Source organism: Podarcis tiliguerta, assembly GCF_965153285.1.
Source record: "Podarcis tiliguerta genome assembly, chromosome: 2".
In the NCBI taxonomy this organism is placed as follows: Eukaryota; Metazoa; Chordata; class Lepidosauria; order Squamata; family Lacertidae; genus Podarcis; species Podarcis tiliguerta.
This window is the reverse complement of record NC_139535.1, coordinates 108554914-108573249: the sequence shown is the minus strand read 5'-3', so window position 1 is coordinate 108573249 and position 18336 is coordinate 108554914. Positions and strand designations below refer to the sequence as shown.

At 44.7% G+C, this 18336-nt stretch overlaps 1 protein-coding gene across 2 annotated transcripts in view; it reads left to right on the top strand.

The window, feature by feature from the left end:
- Positions 1-11018: 11018 nt before the first annotated feature.
- ANKRD52 (ankyrin repeat domain 52) overlaps positions 11019-18336 on the top strand; it is a 69981-nt gene continuing 62663 nt past the window's right edge. For both annotated transcript variants that reach the window (XM_083427358.1, XM_083427359.1), the window contains exon 1: positions 11019-12301. In XM_083427358.1, coding sequence (XP_083283484.1) covers positions 12275-12301 — 27 coding nt within the window. In that variant the 5' untranslated portion in view covers positions 11019-12274. The remainder of the gene's footprint in view (positions 12302-18336) is intronic.

Sequence of the window (18336 nt, the reverse complement as noted above, 5' to 3'; positions counted from 1 at the left end):
TTTTGTTATAATTTTATATTTGTAAAATCAAATAAACATTATTTCCAAAAAAACCCCACAAGAGCCACATCAAGGCAACCAAAATGTTAATAAGTAGGGTGCAAGCTTTTGAATTCTCCATAAAGGGTTCATCAGGCCGGGTGGTGAGCAGGTGGAAGGTGAATTAGGAGGAGGGGAAAAGTTTGCTGGTGCATCCAAGCCAATCCATGACAGCATGGGATGTCGAAAAGGAAAGGACCAGCAGCCTAGTGTACTTCCTGGATACCTGCTCTGTTTCTCCTTTCCCTACAGGAGTGGCTGAGCTTATCTCTGCGCCCATCTCTCTACCTATGCATGACAGCTGGGGTTGTAATCTACCTGTCTGTGGCCCATGGTTGTTCATTAGGCAGGATGGGAAGGGCTAAAGCTCAGTGACAGATCACATGAGTTGCATGCAGAAGATCACATGAGTTTAGTCACCGGCAACTCTGGCTGGGGGAAAGGCACATTTATGAGAATGTCACGAAGATCTGCTGCCAGCTGCTGTGCAGGCAATGCTGAGCTAGGTGGGGCAATAAATAGCCTGACGTGGTAAGGCAACTTTCTATGTTCCTATAAAACTGCTGCATTCAGATTTGATGAATTAATCAGTGAAATATACTCAGAGTCGAGTGTGGATTTCATGCTCTTTATTCAGCTCATAGTAGTGAGGAATGAAAGTTCCCCTAAAATATCTGCTTTATATACATTATTTACACAATGGGCCCCACGTGATTGGCTAATTTTGGGATTCTCCTGTAGGCCAATCAGGTTGCGGATTCACTTCCACCTGGAGCTGGATTGGGTGGCTCCTGCGGACCAATCATACTGCTGCATTGTTCTAGGACCAATCAGACTGCTGAATTCTGGACCCTATTGTTCTAGGACCAATCTGCTGCATTCTGGACCCTATTGTTCTAGGACCAATCAGACCGCTGCATTCTGAATCCTATTCAACTCAGTACATAACAATCAGTTTGACAGATGTTGTGCATTGCCTTTAGAAGTTTAAGCCTTCCTTGTACAGCACTCAAGTGCTTGCCCCTAAGGTACCAAGCTCTGCTGTGATATCAGAGCAAGCAAGCTTGCCAATGAGCCTTTTGTTTATCCAGCCTCAGTGTAACATTGATGTATGAGAGCCAATGCTAGGCAACACACAAATTGCCTCCGGGCTGCGAACATGCTAGTTTGCAAATAAACCAATATAGATAAGGATACTACAAGATACCGCCTTTCTCTTCTCCAGAAGGCATTGTCCCTGCTCTGATGCTTAGAGACATTGAGCTGCTGTAGTGTTAGTATCCTCACATTTTCTTCCACTAGCAGCAGGCTGGACCAAGAGTAAAGATGCAATCCTAACCCAATTTACCTGGGAATTAGCTCCATTGAATTCAATAGGAATTGCTTCTGACTAGAAACGGTTGGGATTACACTGCTAAGGTCAGACCCTCTAAGTGTCCCTATTTTCCAGGAACAGTCCCAGGTTTACAGAAGCTGTTCCAATTTCTGATTTGATCCCAGATGTCTCACTTTTCCTTAGGACATCCCTATTTTCATCAGATAAATGTTGGAGGGTGTGGTAGGATGTCCCTATTTCCATCAAAGAAAAGATGGAGGGTATGGAGTTATGTAACCCCCAAACCAAGGAGATGGTTTAGAAGACACTTGCAGCCCTGTATGGGGAAGGTTTTTTTATGTTTAATGTTTTATTATGTTTTTATATGTGCTGGAAGCCACCCAGTGTGGCTGGCACAACCCAGTCATCATCATCGTCGTCGTCATCATCATCATCATCATCATCAATTATTTATACCCTGCCCATCTGGGCGGCTTCCAACAAAATATTAAAATACAATAGTCTGTTAAACATTAAAAGCTTCCCTAAACAGGGCTGCCTTCAGATGGGAGGGATATAATTATATTTATAAGTATTAAATAGGACATTCCTATTTTCATCTGAAAAATATTGGAGGGTGTGTAAGGTTCAACGACAACTATACAGTGGTACCTCAGGTTACAGACACTTCAGGTTACAGACTCCGCTAACCCAGAAATAGTACCTCGGGTTAAGAACTTTGCTTCCGGATGAGAACAGAAATTGCGTGGCGGCGCAGCGAGAGACCCCATTAGCTAAAGTGGTACCTCGGGTTAAGAACAGACCTCCAGAATGAATTAAGTTCTTAACCCGAGGTACCACTGTAAAGTGCTATCAGTTTTATGCCAGTTGCAACTGTTATGACCACTCCCCACCCCCCGGCAAAGAATTCTGAGATGTATACATCAATGACTTCTTGGGGAGAGAAAATTATTATTATAAAAGAGCATTTGGAAATTTTAACAGAATAGACTTTCCAGCAGTGCAGTCAGGAATAATGGACAGAAGAATGGGTTGGGTGATCTTTTCAAAAACCTGTCCAGCTTTGCACTTTGGTGTCTTTGTGGAAAAAAATGTAAATTGTATATGCACTTTCCCTGTTCTCCTTCCCTAGTAGATCCAGAGAAAGTGTTCAGCGGTGAATGAAAATGTCAGCAGCTGATCTTTAGGCCTATGTCATTTCACCTTGATTTCACTGTTAGGTAACACGGCTAATTACAGGTCCAATAACATAATTATAAATAGCCTTGGCAGCGCAATCTCCAATCCCTCCCCCATGAACTCATTTGAACCAATGATTAAAGTTGACACCCAGACAGGCTGTCTGAGGCCAAGTCACACGGAGAAGTAGCCAAAATCATCATTCCTTCCTGTGCCTCTGCCCTGCAGCATTCAACATAATGATACTTCAGGATTTTATAGCATCACAGAAAAGATACCATTTCCTTCTGTTCCTTTAATTCCATTCCTCCCCCCCCCCATCTAACAAAATGTATATACCACTTCATTGTAATACAGTCATACCTCGGGTTGAATGTGCTTCGGGATGAACACGTTCGAGTTGCGCTTCGTGGCAACACGGAAGTAATGGAGTGCGTTACTTCCGGGTTTCACCGCTTGCGCTTGCGCTCAAAATGATGTCATGCGCAGAAGCGGCGAAAAGTGACGCGCATGTGCGCAGACGTGCCATCGCTGGTTACGTTTGCTTCTAGATGCAAACAGGGCTCTGGAACAGATCCCGTTCGCATCTAGAGGTACCACTGTAAAAGCCTTAAGCAGTTTACAAGAAATATAGAAATGATCAATACAAACAGTTAAAATGGAGTAAATTTAAAATCATTTTAAGATAATTAAAATTAACAGCAGACTAAAGAGATTAAGTGGGACGCGGGTGGCGCTGTGGCTTAAACCACAGAGCCTAGGACTTGCCGATCAGAAGGTCGGCGGTTTGAATCCCCGTGATGGGGTGAGCTCCCGTTGCTCGGTCCCTGCTCCTGCCAACCTAGCAGTTCGAAAGCACGTCAAAGTGCAAGTATATAAATAGGTACCGCTCTGGCAGGAAGGTAAACGGCATTTCCGTGCGCTGCTCTGGTTCGCCAGAAGCGGCTTAGCTGGCCACATGACCCAGAAGCTGTATGCTGGCTCCCTCGGCCAATAAAGCGAGATGAGTGCCGCAATCCCAGAGTCAGCCACGACTGGACCTAATGGTCAGGGGTCCCTCTACCATTTAAAGAGATTAAAACATATCAACACCTATGTGTCTGGATAGGCTTGCCTAAACAAAAATGTTTTAAGAAAGTGCTGAAAATAATGCAATAAAGACACCTGCCTGACGCCAATAAGCCAATAAGTTCCAAAGTGTAGATGCTGCCACACTAAAAGATTGATTGCTTTCCAAGTGCAGAATATCATGCGACACCTGTAACAACATCAGGTCTGCAGCTCAAAAGTGATTGGGCAATCCTGCAAGACTCTTAGGACTGGAGAGGGCAGACTTCAGGCTTCTTAGATCTACTTGTTTTTATACTCCACCCCTCTGAACTATCAATAGATTTGTGTTCTTCTGAGCACATTCTGAACCTAGGAATTTCTTTTCAGGGCCAGATCTGAACTGAGCTCACAGTCCTGTCAGCCAAAAGTCTGCTCCTGGTTAGCTCTCTTCCTTTTGGCTGCCTATTTTAGATGTGGAAAGTTGTTTTGTCAGAACAGAAGAGTCAGAATTCCTTGGTGATCTACTGTAAACCACTCAGAGGTCTGCTAGTAGCAGTGGCGTAGCGTGGGTTGTCAGCACCCGGGGCAAGGCAAGTAATTTGCGCCCCCCCCCGCTGCACTCTCCCTCCCCCAGATAGTCCCTCGCTCTCCGCACTGCACCGCATGCCTGGCACCCTCCCCTCCACAGTGGGCAGCGACCTGGCGGCTCGGATCGGATTCGCACAGCCAGCACTGCAGTGAGAGAGAGTGAGTGAGCCAGGTAGGGGCAGAGAGCTGCGAGTGCGAGCGCACCCCCCCGGATGTTGCGCCCGGTGCGGCCGGCCCCCCCTGCACCCCCCACGCTACGCCACTGACTAGTAGATCCCAATCTTCAGTCAACCCACTGCAGGAGGTGTGCTAACAGACAACATGGCTTTTCTGGGACCCAATCCAGGAAACAACACTGAAGCAGAGCTCGCTTCTTGAGCCATTTTTGCACTTGAAGTACAAAGTCAAAATAATCATCCCACTCCTTTGGACTGGAGCTCATATATATTTTAATGACACACAGATACAAGAGAATAGGGAGATGAAAGCAACACCCTTTCTGGAACTGAATGTTCAAAGGAACTGCTTCAAGTAAGGCTGATCCTGTACACAGCAAACCTCTCATGGTATACTCCCAGTTGCACAGCCCAGTCCTAGGCAAATTTATTTGAAATATGCAGTGTGTATTGGACTGCAGCCTCAGTGTACAGTAAAGTTACTCCTGGTATAGAGAGGCTTGCAGCCTTGGGATGCATATTCAAGATCTCTTCTTACCGACACTCCTACTGTATATACATAACATGGAGTTAAGCCACATTGGACTCAGTAGGGCTGACTTCTAAGTAGACAATTATAGGATTGCACTGTTAACCACCCTGTCATACTTACAATAAAGGTTGTAAATGGGAGCATCTTTTTCTGCCTTTTCAGTTTATGCTTATAAATGAAGGAATTCTAATGCACTTGGGGGGGAGGGGTTTCCATTCATTTATTAAGGATTTGCACTCCACCCTTCAATCTGTAACTCCACAAGGTAGTTGACAACATTTTAAAATTAAAGTCCATGCTAAACCACAGGAAATAAAAGGACTGATAAGCACAAGAAGTAGACAACAGAATACAAGCAGCAGCAAATACAGTGTTACCTCGGGTTAAGAACTTAATTCGTTCTGGAGGTCTGTTCTCAACCTGAAACTGTTCTTAACCCGAGGTACCACTTTAGCTAATGGTGCCTCCTGCTGCGATGCCACACAATTTCTGTTCTCATCCTGAAGCAAAGTTCTTAACCCGAGGTACTATTTCTGGGTTAGCAGAGTCTGTAACCTGAAGCGTCTGTAACCCAAGGTACCACTGTATACCAATATCATACTCGACAATCTCAAAGACTCTCTGAAATGCCGGCTAGAACAATATGAGTGCCTCCTCATCCCACCCTGGAATGGAAAGGGGGGTGGATTGGCTCGTGTGGAATCATGCCTTTTGGGGTATAAAAATTGCCACAACTTAACTTTCAAAGCAAGGGAACCTCCAATTCCTTATAGAAAAGTTTCCTTAAACGAGGCCAGGTGGTGAAGTTGGCTGGAGAGCAAAACTTAACTCCCCTGACACCATCTCTGGAACAAAAAAAACATATTTATTAAGAAGATCAGAACTTTGCAATCACAGTCATTTGCTATAGAGAAAAAGCACCCAAAATTCCCAAGTCATCTTGAGGCCACAATGGATGTTGAACATTACTTTGTTCTTTAGGAGCAGGAGGCAGAGGATAGGGAGAAGATGAGTTTTCACCTCCTCATGAGCCAAGGATGAGGAATCTGCGGCTCTTCAGAGGTTTTTGAACTAGAACACCCATCATTGCTGACTATTGGCTACGCTGACTGCGGCTGATGGGAGTTGGAGTCCAGCAATGCTTGGAGGACCACAGGTTCCTACTCCCTGCTATAATAATGGACACAATATTATGTGTGGAATTTTAAGGATGTCCCAGCATTTTAAAAAACGAATGCCTTTATTGAACAACCCGAGACTGTTTACACATTACAGTGGTACCTCGGGTTACAGACGCTTCAGGTTACAGACTCCACTAACCCAAAAATAGTACCTCGGGTTAAGAACTTTGCTTCAGGATGAGAACAGAAATTGCACTCCGGCGGCAGGTACCACTGTATTATGGAGGGAGGAAAATGGAGGGAGAGTGAGAGGTGGTCAAGAAGAAAGGAAACTTCTCAAACACTCTTGACTGGTTCTCTATAATATATGCTGCTCTGACTAGGAAAATCTCTGAAATGCTGATTAAATGAATCATGGTTCATTTCCTTTTTAAATCACACGGAGTACTGTGCAGGACTCAGCTATCAGAACACGCCCCAATACAATTAATGCAAAGCACCTATACAGTATTACAAATTCCTTTTGCAACCGTTAGAAAGATTAATTAATTACTTTAAGGTAGGAATCACACAGGGAGTGGCAACGGTCCCAGCAGCATTGCAAATTTCACTCAGTGCACTTTGGCAACCAAATAGGTTGGAAGCAATGGGAGAGAATTATCTGTTTGCATCTTCTAGCTTATGGGGACCTACTGAGGACATCTCATAATTTAAAAAATGAAAGCAAGGTTAGACACCTAGAGAAGTAAAATGCATTTGGAATTAGAAATAGAGCTTTGTATTTCTTCTTTGGGGCCAAACCTGAATGCAGTATTTGATCTCCATCTCTTATTATTGCCATATTCCATGCATATTTAGGATGCTAGGTTGATGGGAGTATAGGTTCAACTTTTTCCCTCTGAGGCTCTCACCTCTCAAAAACTCCTCTAGCTGAGGTCCCTCGAATCACTGCTTGATTTTAAGAGGCAGCTAGCCATATGCATTTTATGTAGGCATCTGTGGCCTATTAAGTAGCTTTTTAAAAAAAATCCAGGTTTTGTCTGTCCAGGTTTACAATGTTTGATGTTATTTCATGACTATCATTTTAGGTGCTGAAAAGCAGTTGATAAATGCTTTAAATAAGATAAATCGGGATCCACTTCATACTGAGAACCTCTGTACTTTCAAAAGGTCCCATCTACTAAAAAAAAGCCTCATGCCGATCTGACAGTGATATCATGAAACGGCGCAGGCAACTGAGTAGATAGATACGTAATAACCAATGAAGGCGGTGAAGGTCCTGTGTGAGTGCCTGGAGGCGGTTGGAGGATGGATGGCGGCTAATGGATTGAGGTTGAATTCTGACAAGACAGAAGTACTGTTTTTGGGGGACAGGGGGCGGGCTGGTGTGGAGGACTCCCTGGTCCTGAATAGCGTAACTGTGCCCCTGAAGGACCAGGTGCACAGCCTGGAAGTCATTTTGGACTCACAGCTGTCCATGGAGGTGCAGGTCAATTCTGTATCCAGGGCAGCTGTCTACCAGCTCCACCTGGTACGCAGGCTGAGACCCTACCTGCCTGCGGACTGTCTCGCCAGAGTGGTGCATGCTCTAGTTATCTCCCACTTGGACTACTGCAATGCGCTTTACATGGGGCTACCTTTGAAGGTGACCCGGAAACTACAACTAATCCAGAATGCGGCACCTAGACTGGTGACTGGGGGCGGCTGCCAAGACCACATAACACCGGTCTTGAAAGACCTACATTGGCTCCCAGTACGTTTCTGAGCACAATTAAAAGTGTTGGTATTGATCTTTAAAGCCCTAAACGGCCTCGGCCCAGTATATCTGAAGGAGCATCTCCACCCCATCATTCAGCCCGGACACTGAGGTCCAGCTCCAAGGGCCTTCTGGCAGTTCCCTCACTGCAAGAAGTGAGGTTACAGGGAACCAGGCAGAGGGCCTTCTTGGTAGTGGCGCCCGCCCTGTGGAACGCCCTCCCATCAGATGTCAAAGCGATAAACAACTACCTGACATTCAGAAGACATCTTCAGGGAAGTTTTTAATGTGTGACATTTTAGTGTATTTTTGGTCTCTGTGGAAGCCGCCTAGAGTGGCTGGGGAAACCCAGCCAGATGGGTGGGGTACAAATAAATTATTATTATTATTATTATTATTATTATTACTATTACCAGTGCTGCAATTTATGCACTTCTCTGGTCTAATCCAGTGCCAGGTGAAAGCTTGCCTTCCCCTTGTGCCTTTAACAGTGACTTGCAAAAATCAGGCAAAGCTTTTCACAGCATGGAGAAAAGCATAACCTCCTGCTAATGTTCTGCATATTCAGCCACTGTTAGAAGCAGAATTGCAGGGGCAGATTAAGAAGTTGGCAACTGTAAACCCATTGGTTACTGCATAGCGCAATTTTTAACCATGGCACCGGAAAGTACAGTGGATACTGCCCTCTACTGGGCCTGAGAAATTCTGTGCCAAAGCCTCACCACAAATGCAGCCCTCCCCATGCAATCCTGTAAAAGCAACACATATGTTTGACACAGTATCTTCATTATGATATACAGAAAGGAAAGCACATTTAAGGCTTGAGATTGGGTTAGTGGTAGGAGCCGATCTCAATTCTGTTAATATGTAATGAGTGTGAAGAAATAATGAAAAAGAAAGACAGCAATTCTTCTCCAATATGCCAAATAAATGGAACTGACAGGAAATCTAATTATCTGACATTCTGCTTTGCTTTTAACAAATGTGACAAGGTGAAATAGTCTGATCCTGGCCATATGAAGAATGAGCATGGGTTGTAATGACAGGACAAGATCAAATGCATACTCTTGAGACATCTTGGTTGGAAATCTGTTCTTAGGAGACCTGTGAAAGGTCTGTCATTTTATATTTAGGGAAGAGTCATAAACATTTTCCTGCCAGTGGCTATTGTTCAACTCAGCTGTAATTGCATGCTTATGCCAGATTAAATTGACGCTATTATAAGTCATTATTTCTCTACTCTCTGGATAGTTATGAAACTAACTTTCACGAGTTATGCACACAGCCTGAACCAACACAGGATATCAATCTGGATGTTTATTTAACAGTGGAAATCCTATGGCTCTAATGTTACACTCCAATGTTTCCCAAACTCTCCCGCCTCCATAGACCAGTTCAAATTTGCTGAGGGTCTTGGAGGACCACTTAATAATTATTCTGCCTTGTGTAGCAATTGTAGCATACCATGCTAGATGCTATGATTTTTATTGTATTTTTACAGAAATGCTGCAGTCCCCCTGAATGAAGCTTAAAGGTGGTCGTTTCCTGCTTGGCAGGGGGTTGGACTCGATGGCCCTTGTGGTCTCTTCCAACTCTATGATTCTATGATTCTATGGTCCACACCACAGACCACCTTTTGGGAACCCCTGTTCCAATCATCTTCCTAGAAGCAATGCATGCAACACCTTTTTATCGAGGAATGAATATTGTGGGCACTGAGAAACATGGACGCTGTTTCTTTAAACGGCACATACGCAGGTAATTCACAACTTACAGACATTTAACTTGTGTGCATTCAGCTTTATGCACTTGGCGAAATTTTAAAAAAATAAAAAAGGGTGGGTATCCTGGGAAAAAAGACTTTGGCAATACCACCTGCCACGGCCCCCAACGTGTTTTGACTATATGCAATTTTGGCTGTACGCGTTATCCCCTGGAACGTAACCCCCAGTATAAATAGAGAGTTGCCTGTAGCTTTCATGAGTTTTGCACATGTAGCTTTTATTAATCAGTTAACATACCCTCCAACATTTCTTTGATGAAAATAGGGATGTCCTATTCCATACTACTACTACTAATCATATTATTTATACCCCGCCCATCTAACAGCATCGCCCAAGTCACTCTGGGTGGCTTCCAACATATAAAAAAACATAATAAACATTAAAAAGCTTCCCTATACAGGGCTGCCTTCAGACGTTTTCTAAAGGTTGTATAATTATTTGTCACCTTGGCTTGGGGGTCGCATAACCCCATACCCTCCAACTAATGCCAGTGTACTAGAAGAAGCAAAGATCAGCAATGTCGAAGCAATGATTCTTCAACATCAACTTTGTTGGACTGGTTATGTTGTTCGGATGCCTGATTACTGTCTTTCAAAGCAACTACTCTATTCCAAATTTAAAAATGGAAAGCGTAATGCTGGTGGTCAACAAAAGTGGTTTAAAGACAAGGCAATTTAAAAAAAAATGTAGTATAAGCATCAACAATTGGGACACTGGCCTGCGAGCGCTCCCATTGGAGAACAGCCTTTACCAAAGGTTTCATGGGTTTTGAAGACACTTGAACTCAGGACAAAAGGGAGAAACATGCTAAGAGGAAGACACATTTGACAAACCCTCACCATGATCAATTCCCACCTAGAAACCTATGTGCCCACTGTGGAAGGATGTGTGGATCCAGACTTGGCCTCCACAGTCACTTACATACTCACTGTTAAGACCGTGTTCATGGAAGGCTATTTTACTCAGCTACAAGTGATCGCCAAAGAAGAAGGAGACCCTCCAACATTTCTCCAATGAAAAAAGGAACGTCCCAAGGACGTTCTAGGATCAAATCTGTAAATCCAGAAAATAGGGACACTTAGAGGGTCTGCAGTATTTTTAGGCTTGCCACCTTAAAGCATTCTCAACTGCTTCGAGGGGCAGAGGGGTCTTTGGCCCCTCCAATAAAATATTTGAGGGGGTCACCCCCTCAAAAAAAGTTGCTGGACATTGCCATTCAAATGGTGTGCATGTGATGCATCATGTGATCAAATGCAGGGCTGGGTTTACCTGGCTCCCCCCAATATTTTGTTCAAGTTGGCACCCTTGCTCACCTAGGATAAAGTAAGCCCACTTGAACTGAAGCTAGGGCTTCTTCCGAGTCAAACCCTCTGGCTACGTCAGTTTGCTAATAATAATAATTTTATTATTTATACCCCACCCATCTGGCTGGATTTCCCCAGCCACTCTGAACGGCTTACAGCATGTATAAAAGCATAATAAAACATCAAGCATTAGAAACTTCCCAACAGAGGGCTGCCTTGAGATCTCTTCTAAAAGTTGTGTATTTATCTCTTTGACATCTGAAGGGAGCATGTTCCACAGGGAGGGCTCCACTACTGAGAAGGCCCTAGTGCCAACTCTGAGCCTTGGGGGATCACTCCCATAGTGGCTTGCATACGCCCGCTATCTTCACATTAATCAATACAGAGCGAACACCACAACAGTCCCAAATCAGAATGGCTAAATCGAATTGGAAACCCTCCCTCGGTGTTGCCTTTCCTGTGCATCAAGCAGGGTGGAATCTGCACACATATTAAAAAAAACACTGTGAAAATGCTTTTTTTACTTTAAAAAAAGTTTTGAAAAAATACATCAAATCTTGCATAGCTTGCTTTCACCACCTAGTGCCGCATTTTGTATATTGCACTTCACAAAACGTTTAAAAATTTTTATTTGCAGGCCAGTCCCTTAGGTCTCACAACAAAATGGGCGATGAAATTTAGAAGGGAGGAGCCCCTAAGAAACACCAAATCGCAGTATTTTTATGTGTAGGGAAAGAAAACAAAAAGCGATGGGGCCTAGGATGTTTCAGTAGGCATTTGGGAACAGGAATAATAGTAATACTGTAATAATAATAATAATACTTTATTTATTACCAGCCCATATGGCTGAGTGTGGATATGGCATGGCTAGTGCCACGCACTTGGGTGTTACTCTGAGGCGGAGGTGCCCTGCATCCCCGAATTAAGTGAAGCAACAAAAATAATATTTGCGGGAAAGGGAAACCAGAATAAATTTAAAGCCGTTGGAAGCGCCTGAGGTAAAAATAATAAGCCGCCTCCCGCCTCCCAGGATGCTGCGTGAGCCTCAGGCCTGTGCCATTTCTCCCCTCAGGAGAGAAGGCCTGGAACGAGAATCCCTCAGCCCTCGCTCGAGATGTGCAGGGCGGACTGCCGGCCTCGCCGCCCCCTGGGACAGGGCGGGCCTCGGCGGCTAGGCCTCCCCGGCAGGGGTCGCTAGCTTCGGCGCAGGCCTACATCCTCCTCCTCCTCTCCTCCTCCTCCTCTCGCTGCCTTCCTCCCTCCGGTGGGCGGGCTCAGTTTGCTCTCGCCGCCCGCCCCACCACCAGCAGCCGGAGGGCGCCGCGGCAGCCGAAGCGCGATCGATGCCGGGAGCTCGGAGGAGGCGGCGGCGCTGCTGAGCGAAGCGCGGGGGGCGGCCCCGCCCGGAGATGGGGATTCTCAGCATCACGGACCAGGTACCGGGGTGGGGGGTGCGTGTGAGAGAGAAAAGGAGCTTTCGCCGCCCTCCTTCCCTCCCTCACCATCCTGCACAACAAACATCGGCGCCAGACCCGGCCTCGGCTCCCGCCTTCCCGCGCTCGGCCGCGCCGGCTACGCAAGCTCGGGGATGCGCGGCCTAGTGTGGAGCCGCCCACCCTCGCGCGCCGGGAGCGGCCCTGGGGTCTCGTCTGAGGGAACCCCGGCCTCAAGACTGGAGAACGAGGGGAGGCAGGAGAAAAGGAGCCGAGCGGGCGGACCTGGGCCCGAGCCAGATGCTGCCGCCGCCGACATCCCGAGAAGGCCGTCGGCGCCCGGGCTCCGCGCAGAAGCCTCGTTTCTTTCCCGCCTAAGGCGAAGGAGCTGCTTGTTTTCCAGGCTCTCGGCTCTCTTCCTTGCCTCTGCTAGAAAATCCCTTCGCTTTCCCCTCCATCTCTGTCTAGTTAGCTATCTATCTAATCCTCGGAACCAGCTTTTTGACTCGCATTTGCACCTGCGAATTCACCCCCCCCCCATACACACGTTTCTTCTCTCCCCATTGCTAACACTTTGTGCTAGCTTCTACCTCTCTCTTTTTCCTGCTTTCTGAGATTCAAACACCTCCCTCCCCAACCTAAACGATATTTTCCCTCTGTTGCCACAGGACCTTTTGTGTATTTTTAGAAGTGGCAACAGAAAGGTGAATTTCACACACACACGTATCATAGTATTGGGGCGAAAGAAGAACTTGCACCTGGCAGGACTTCTTTTTCTGTGCAAGTTCTAAAAGGTGCAGGAACCTTCCCCAGGTATAGGCAGATTTTTCTAGCAAGGCTGTTTCTTGTCCATAGTCTGCTTCCCCCATCCATCACTGCATCAGACTTGGCCAGGTCTTTGGATTGCCTCTGTTATTTCCTCTGTTATTTTTTTCTAATGCCCCTATTCATTTATACAGACCAGTGTATCTGCCCATGGTTCAAGCCTCCTGTTACTTCTTAAACATCTCTCCATTTCAGAGCCTTGGAAGTTGAACCACTGGTCCAAGGCAAATGACAATTCCTTCTGGCCAAAGTCAGCCTTGCTGCTCAGCTGCGTTGTGGCACAGATGGGCAAGAAATTTTTCATGAACTTTGTTTCTGTTCACATGCATATAAACACACTTGCAAAAGGCGACTTGCCCCTTTTCTACCACCCTCTCCCCTTTTGCACCTTGTAAATCTCAAATCTTTCTAGTGCTATTGTCCTTTTGGCCTTTGTGTTGGTTTCTTGCATAGCCTGTGCATTTTCTCCATTCTTGTTACTTGCATGAGGTTAATCCTGCTTATCTCTTCCATAAAATGATATCTTTCCATTAGGGTTGCCCTATGTTTCCCAGTAGATTGGCATCTGATCCTCATTCTGTGAATATAGCACGAAACATATGTTGAATTTCTCTTACACCCGTTGCTTCTTAGAAGACGGTAAACTTGATGACAGTTGACCATTCGATATTCTGTTACAGGATATAATGAAACCCCAAGGGTTCTGCATTAAGTATTACTGTAACAGGGGCTTCCCTTACTTAACATACAAAATAATTACTATGTGCATGAGTAAACTTAGGGATAGTAACCAAAACTATCTTACTCATTTTTCTGTTTCTCCAGACATCCCAGAAACATTTATTCTTTTAATACCACCCACGTTGAGGAATTTTGCCTTTTTACTTAAGTGTGCAATGTTTACTTGGCCAATGCAGATTCACTGCAGTGCCTGAGATCACATCCAAAACACATATTTAAAGCACTCTTATGGCTCCCCACAAATAATCCTGGGAACTGTACATAAAGGGTACTTAGTTAGGAGGCTCTTCACAGAGCTGCACTTCCCAGCAGCCTTAAAAAAACCACAGTTTCCAGTGTTGTTTGGGAGGTGGGGAGCCATAACTGTTAAAGTGGTGTGAGTGTGCTTTAAATGTATGGTGAAGATGTGATTTGAGTTCTAAGCTCCACCTGATCGATCTGCCTGGTGGTAGTAATCATAATCATCATCATCATTATTGGTGAAATGCCTTTCAGGAGTTTGGGTAGTATGAGTGGAGGGCCTTCCCTGCTATCCATCTGTTGCCATTGGGTAAAGAAGGAACAGAGCTGGTTCTCCATGACTGTCTCTGGGCTTCACTTGCCTGAATGATAGACAATGCCCCCCCCCCGGCCTGTCTTGTATTGTACTTGTCAGGGACTTACGTGTATGTGCAAACAGATGCACTGCCTCCTCCATTTCTTGGAGTTGGAAGCCAGAATTTGGCATATATGATAATTGCTTCCAAAGCATATTCAATCGCAAAGTGCATGGCAATAATTCTCATTTATCTTCATGCCAACCCTATGAGGTAAATCGTTTATATTGAGGCCTGCAAAATTCCAAGTTTCCGATAGCTTGAGCTAGAAATTTTTTGTTAGTGGGTTTTACCTCTGGACCCCTTCTGGCTGGCACTAAAAATCTGAATTTTAAAAAAATTCCAGCCCCATTAATGCTCCCATTATGTCGATAGATAGGTGCCATTAGGTTTTCCAGGTCCAGCACTTCACCCACACAAATGTAACTTGGATTTTTGAAGCTAAAGCATTCACCTTATTGGGTGTGTCATTCCAGCTGCTCAAGGAGGTGCCCAACTCTAAATTGTGGAGGCATGATGATCATCTAGGAATTGTTCTTCTCCCTAAAGGAGGGATGCAGAGTCCCCTGCATTCCATCTGGATGACTCATTCCTCCCCCTTTATGCCTTCCTCCTTTTGCTGCTATATCCAAGCACTCTGGTGGAGGGAAGTAAACCTGGGGTTAGCTGGACAAAAAATGCTGCATCTGGAAAGATTTGCAGAGGCTGGAGTTTTTCTTTTGGAAGACGAGATGAGCAGATGGGACTGGCAACCACTCTGCCTTTCTACTAGGCTGCACTGTGTGTAGGAGGGCCATGGGGGCATTTGGTACAGCTCTACTGTATTTTCCCTCTTCTCAAGGGATTGCTGTTTAGAGCTGTGCCAAGTAGATAAGGGGTCCATCTTGCTTGTGTACTTTGATTGCATGCCTATTCAGTGTATGCCTTGCAAACCAGAGCTATAAATGATAAATAATTGAGTCTTACAAGCCTTGCGTGTTAAGCATTGTGTGTGCACAAGGAAAGGCTTGGTAGAGTTATGCAGTCAAAATGAATTTACATTCTGATCAGTGTACATAGAAATATGCAGGACGTGTGTGTGTGGACTGGGTGGTATTGAAAGGTATAGCTGCTGACAGTATAGCTGAATAGGCATTGTGCCCTTAGATCCGTGTGCTTTATTTCCCCTAAAAAATTGTGAAATATCTTTAGGTCAAACTCCAGGACATCTTTGTAAGTTTTATAGGTTTCGGTTGCAATCCTAATCATGTGCATTCAGAAGTAAGTCCAGTTGAATTAAGTGGGGTGACTCCTGAGTAAGTGTGGTTGGGACTGGAGCCTTAAATGTCCAGAAGGAAGTACAAATTGCAGAGAACTCAGAGGAGGTCTCCTGTGTTGTTGCATTGAAGCTTGGAACAGGCAGAAGTGCCAACATTCAGCATGACGTAAGACCTCTATTTCCTTTCTTTTGAGTCCTCTGGAATGAACAGAAATGTTGGAAGCGGGGGAGGTTCTTGCATTTTACACTGAGCTTTGGAGCATGCAGAAGCAGCAAGAGTTGTGCTGATTCTGCCTGCTGTAGAGCTGTGCATACCACAGGAATCTGGGATAGCAGAAAATGTCAGTGGCAACCCAGAATAGTCACTTGTCTACTGAGCTGAGCCAAAATTTGCGGATACTTGCCTTTGGAACTACAGCTAGCCAGAAGATTCAGCATAATTTTCTCTTTATTACCTATCATCGGTAAAAGGCAAGCTCAAAAGTATTTGCATGCGCCAACCCTGTGAATTAGGTAAATATTTTCCTTCATTGACTTTGTGAATTGTAGTTACACAGTCAGTAGTCTAGAGAATTCTGGTGCATCCGCCCTGACTTGTCAAATTAAGCATTTGCTTTATGGGTATTTAGACTAATTGGCTCATTATTTATATAGCGATTTCTGTCTCATATTTCTAGTGTCCGTGTACCACTCAGTGTTTCCTACAACAGTTTAAAGCAATACAACATACAACAAACATTCAATGAAAAATATACAATAAAAATAAAGACGCAGAATAAAATGTGAAGGAAGATATGACAGGCATAGGTTTAAACATAGGTTTAAATAAAACAGCAGCACCTTGAAGGCAAAGAAAAAGGCCTGTTGGAATACAAATGTCTTCCCCAGCTGGTGAAAAAAGGCAGAGGGGGGCATCCATAATGAATGCCTTTCATAGTATTGGTGTAGCCACTGAGAAGGCCCTATTTCTTGTCACCATCAATTATGCTTCCACCTTAGATGCCTCCACCCTGCTTCTGATCTTAGGAAGCAGGTAGGTTGCTATGGGAGGAGGTGATCTCTCAGGAATCCTGGACCATAGCCATTTAAGGCTTTAAAGATAATCACCAACACGTATTGTTTCTGTTCTAGGGTAATTGACTTAACACAATTGCTTTATTAAAAAAGCAAGAAGAAATACATTCACAGAAGTCAGATATAAAAACCTGATAGAGGCTTTTACTGAATTTGGCCCTTTGCACCCAGTGCTTGGAAATCTCTATATTTGTAGTAGCAGGTATTATTTAGTCTGTATCTCTAAGGAGGGGCCATAGTTTAGTTGCAGTATGCCTATTTCAGTATTAGGTCCCAGATTTGATCAGTGGCTTTGTAGCTATGAAACTCCCAACTTCGGTCTCTCACTGGTGTTAGGAAAGTCGTCTTGATACCTTTGAAAAATGAGTTTGGTGTGTTGTGCTGTTTAGGTGAATTGTCAATCCAACCTATTTAGAGAGATGGCTTTTTATACCTTGTTCAGATTTTTGTGGCATGCTATATTTGTTTATTTCTAGAATAAGAGAATCTCAGAATTGTAGAGTTGGAAGGGACCCCTGAGGGTCATCAAGTCCAACCCCCAGCAATGTAGGAATCTCAACTAAAGCTTACACAGCAGATGGCCGCCCAACCTCTGTTTTATTGAAATCAACATACAGTACATTCACAGCATTCCCCTGATCCACCAAGTTTGTAACTTTTATCAAAAAAAGAAATGAGATTCCTCTGGCTGTAGAAATTGGTGGCCAGATTGCTCACCGATCCTCGCCTGACTGCACTGGCTGCCGATTAGTTTCTGGGCCCAATTCAAAGTGCTGGCTTTGTCCTATGATTCAGGACCACAATACCTCTAGTAATGCCTTTCCTCACACGAACCTACCTGGACCCTGAGATCATAATTTGAGACCGATCTTCATGTGCCCCCCTGCATGAAAGAAGGCAGCAACATGAAAACGGGCCTTTTCTGCTGTGGCTCCCCATTTGTGGAATACTCTCCCCGGGGTGGTTCAACTGGTGTCTTCAACCAGGTCTTCGGCTAATTAACATCTTATACCTCATTTAAATGTGTTGGGGGGGGGAGGTTTATTGGTTTTGTTCTTATCAAGTATTTAATGTTTTTGTCTTGTATTTTACTCTGTGTACCACCCTGAGATCTACGGATGAAGGATGGTACACACATTTGATAAATAAAATAAAATATAAAATATGGGGACAACATTTACCTGTCTCCAATCTGCAGGGACCTCACTTGTTCTCCAAGAATTCTCACAGATTACAGACAAAGTAGCTAAGTGTTCCCTTACCACCTCTTTTTGTACCTTGGTCTTCAGCCGCCTTCTTGCATCATTTATTCTGTAATCACCAGGTTGGCCACTGCTTTCCTTTTGGGTGAAGACAGGCACCAGGCAATTCCGCCTTATGTCTGTCAGAATAGCAATTCTCCGTCTTCTTCACACAAAGGACCTATTACTTGCTTCAAACACAGCTGAGGAAACCTTTAAAAAATATTTTTCACCACTCTTGCAAGCCTCTGGCCCAAAAATCTGTGTCTGGGGTGAGGGCATGGCATTGATTTTGCAGCTCTA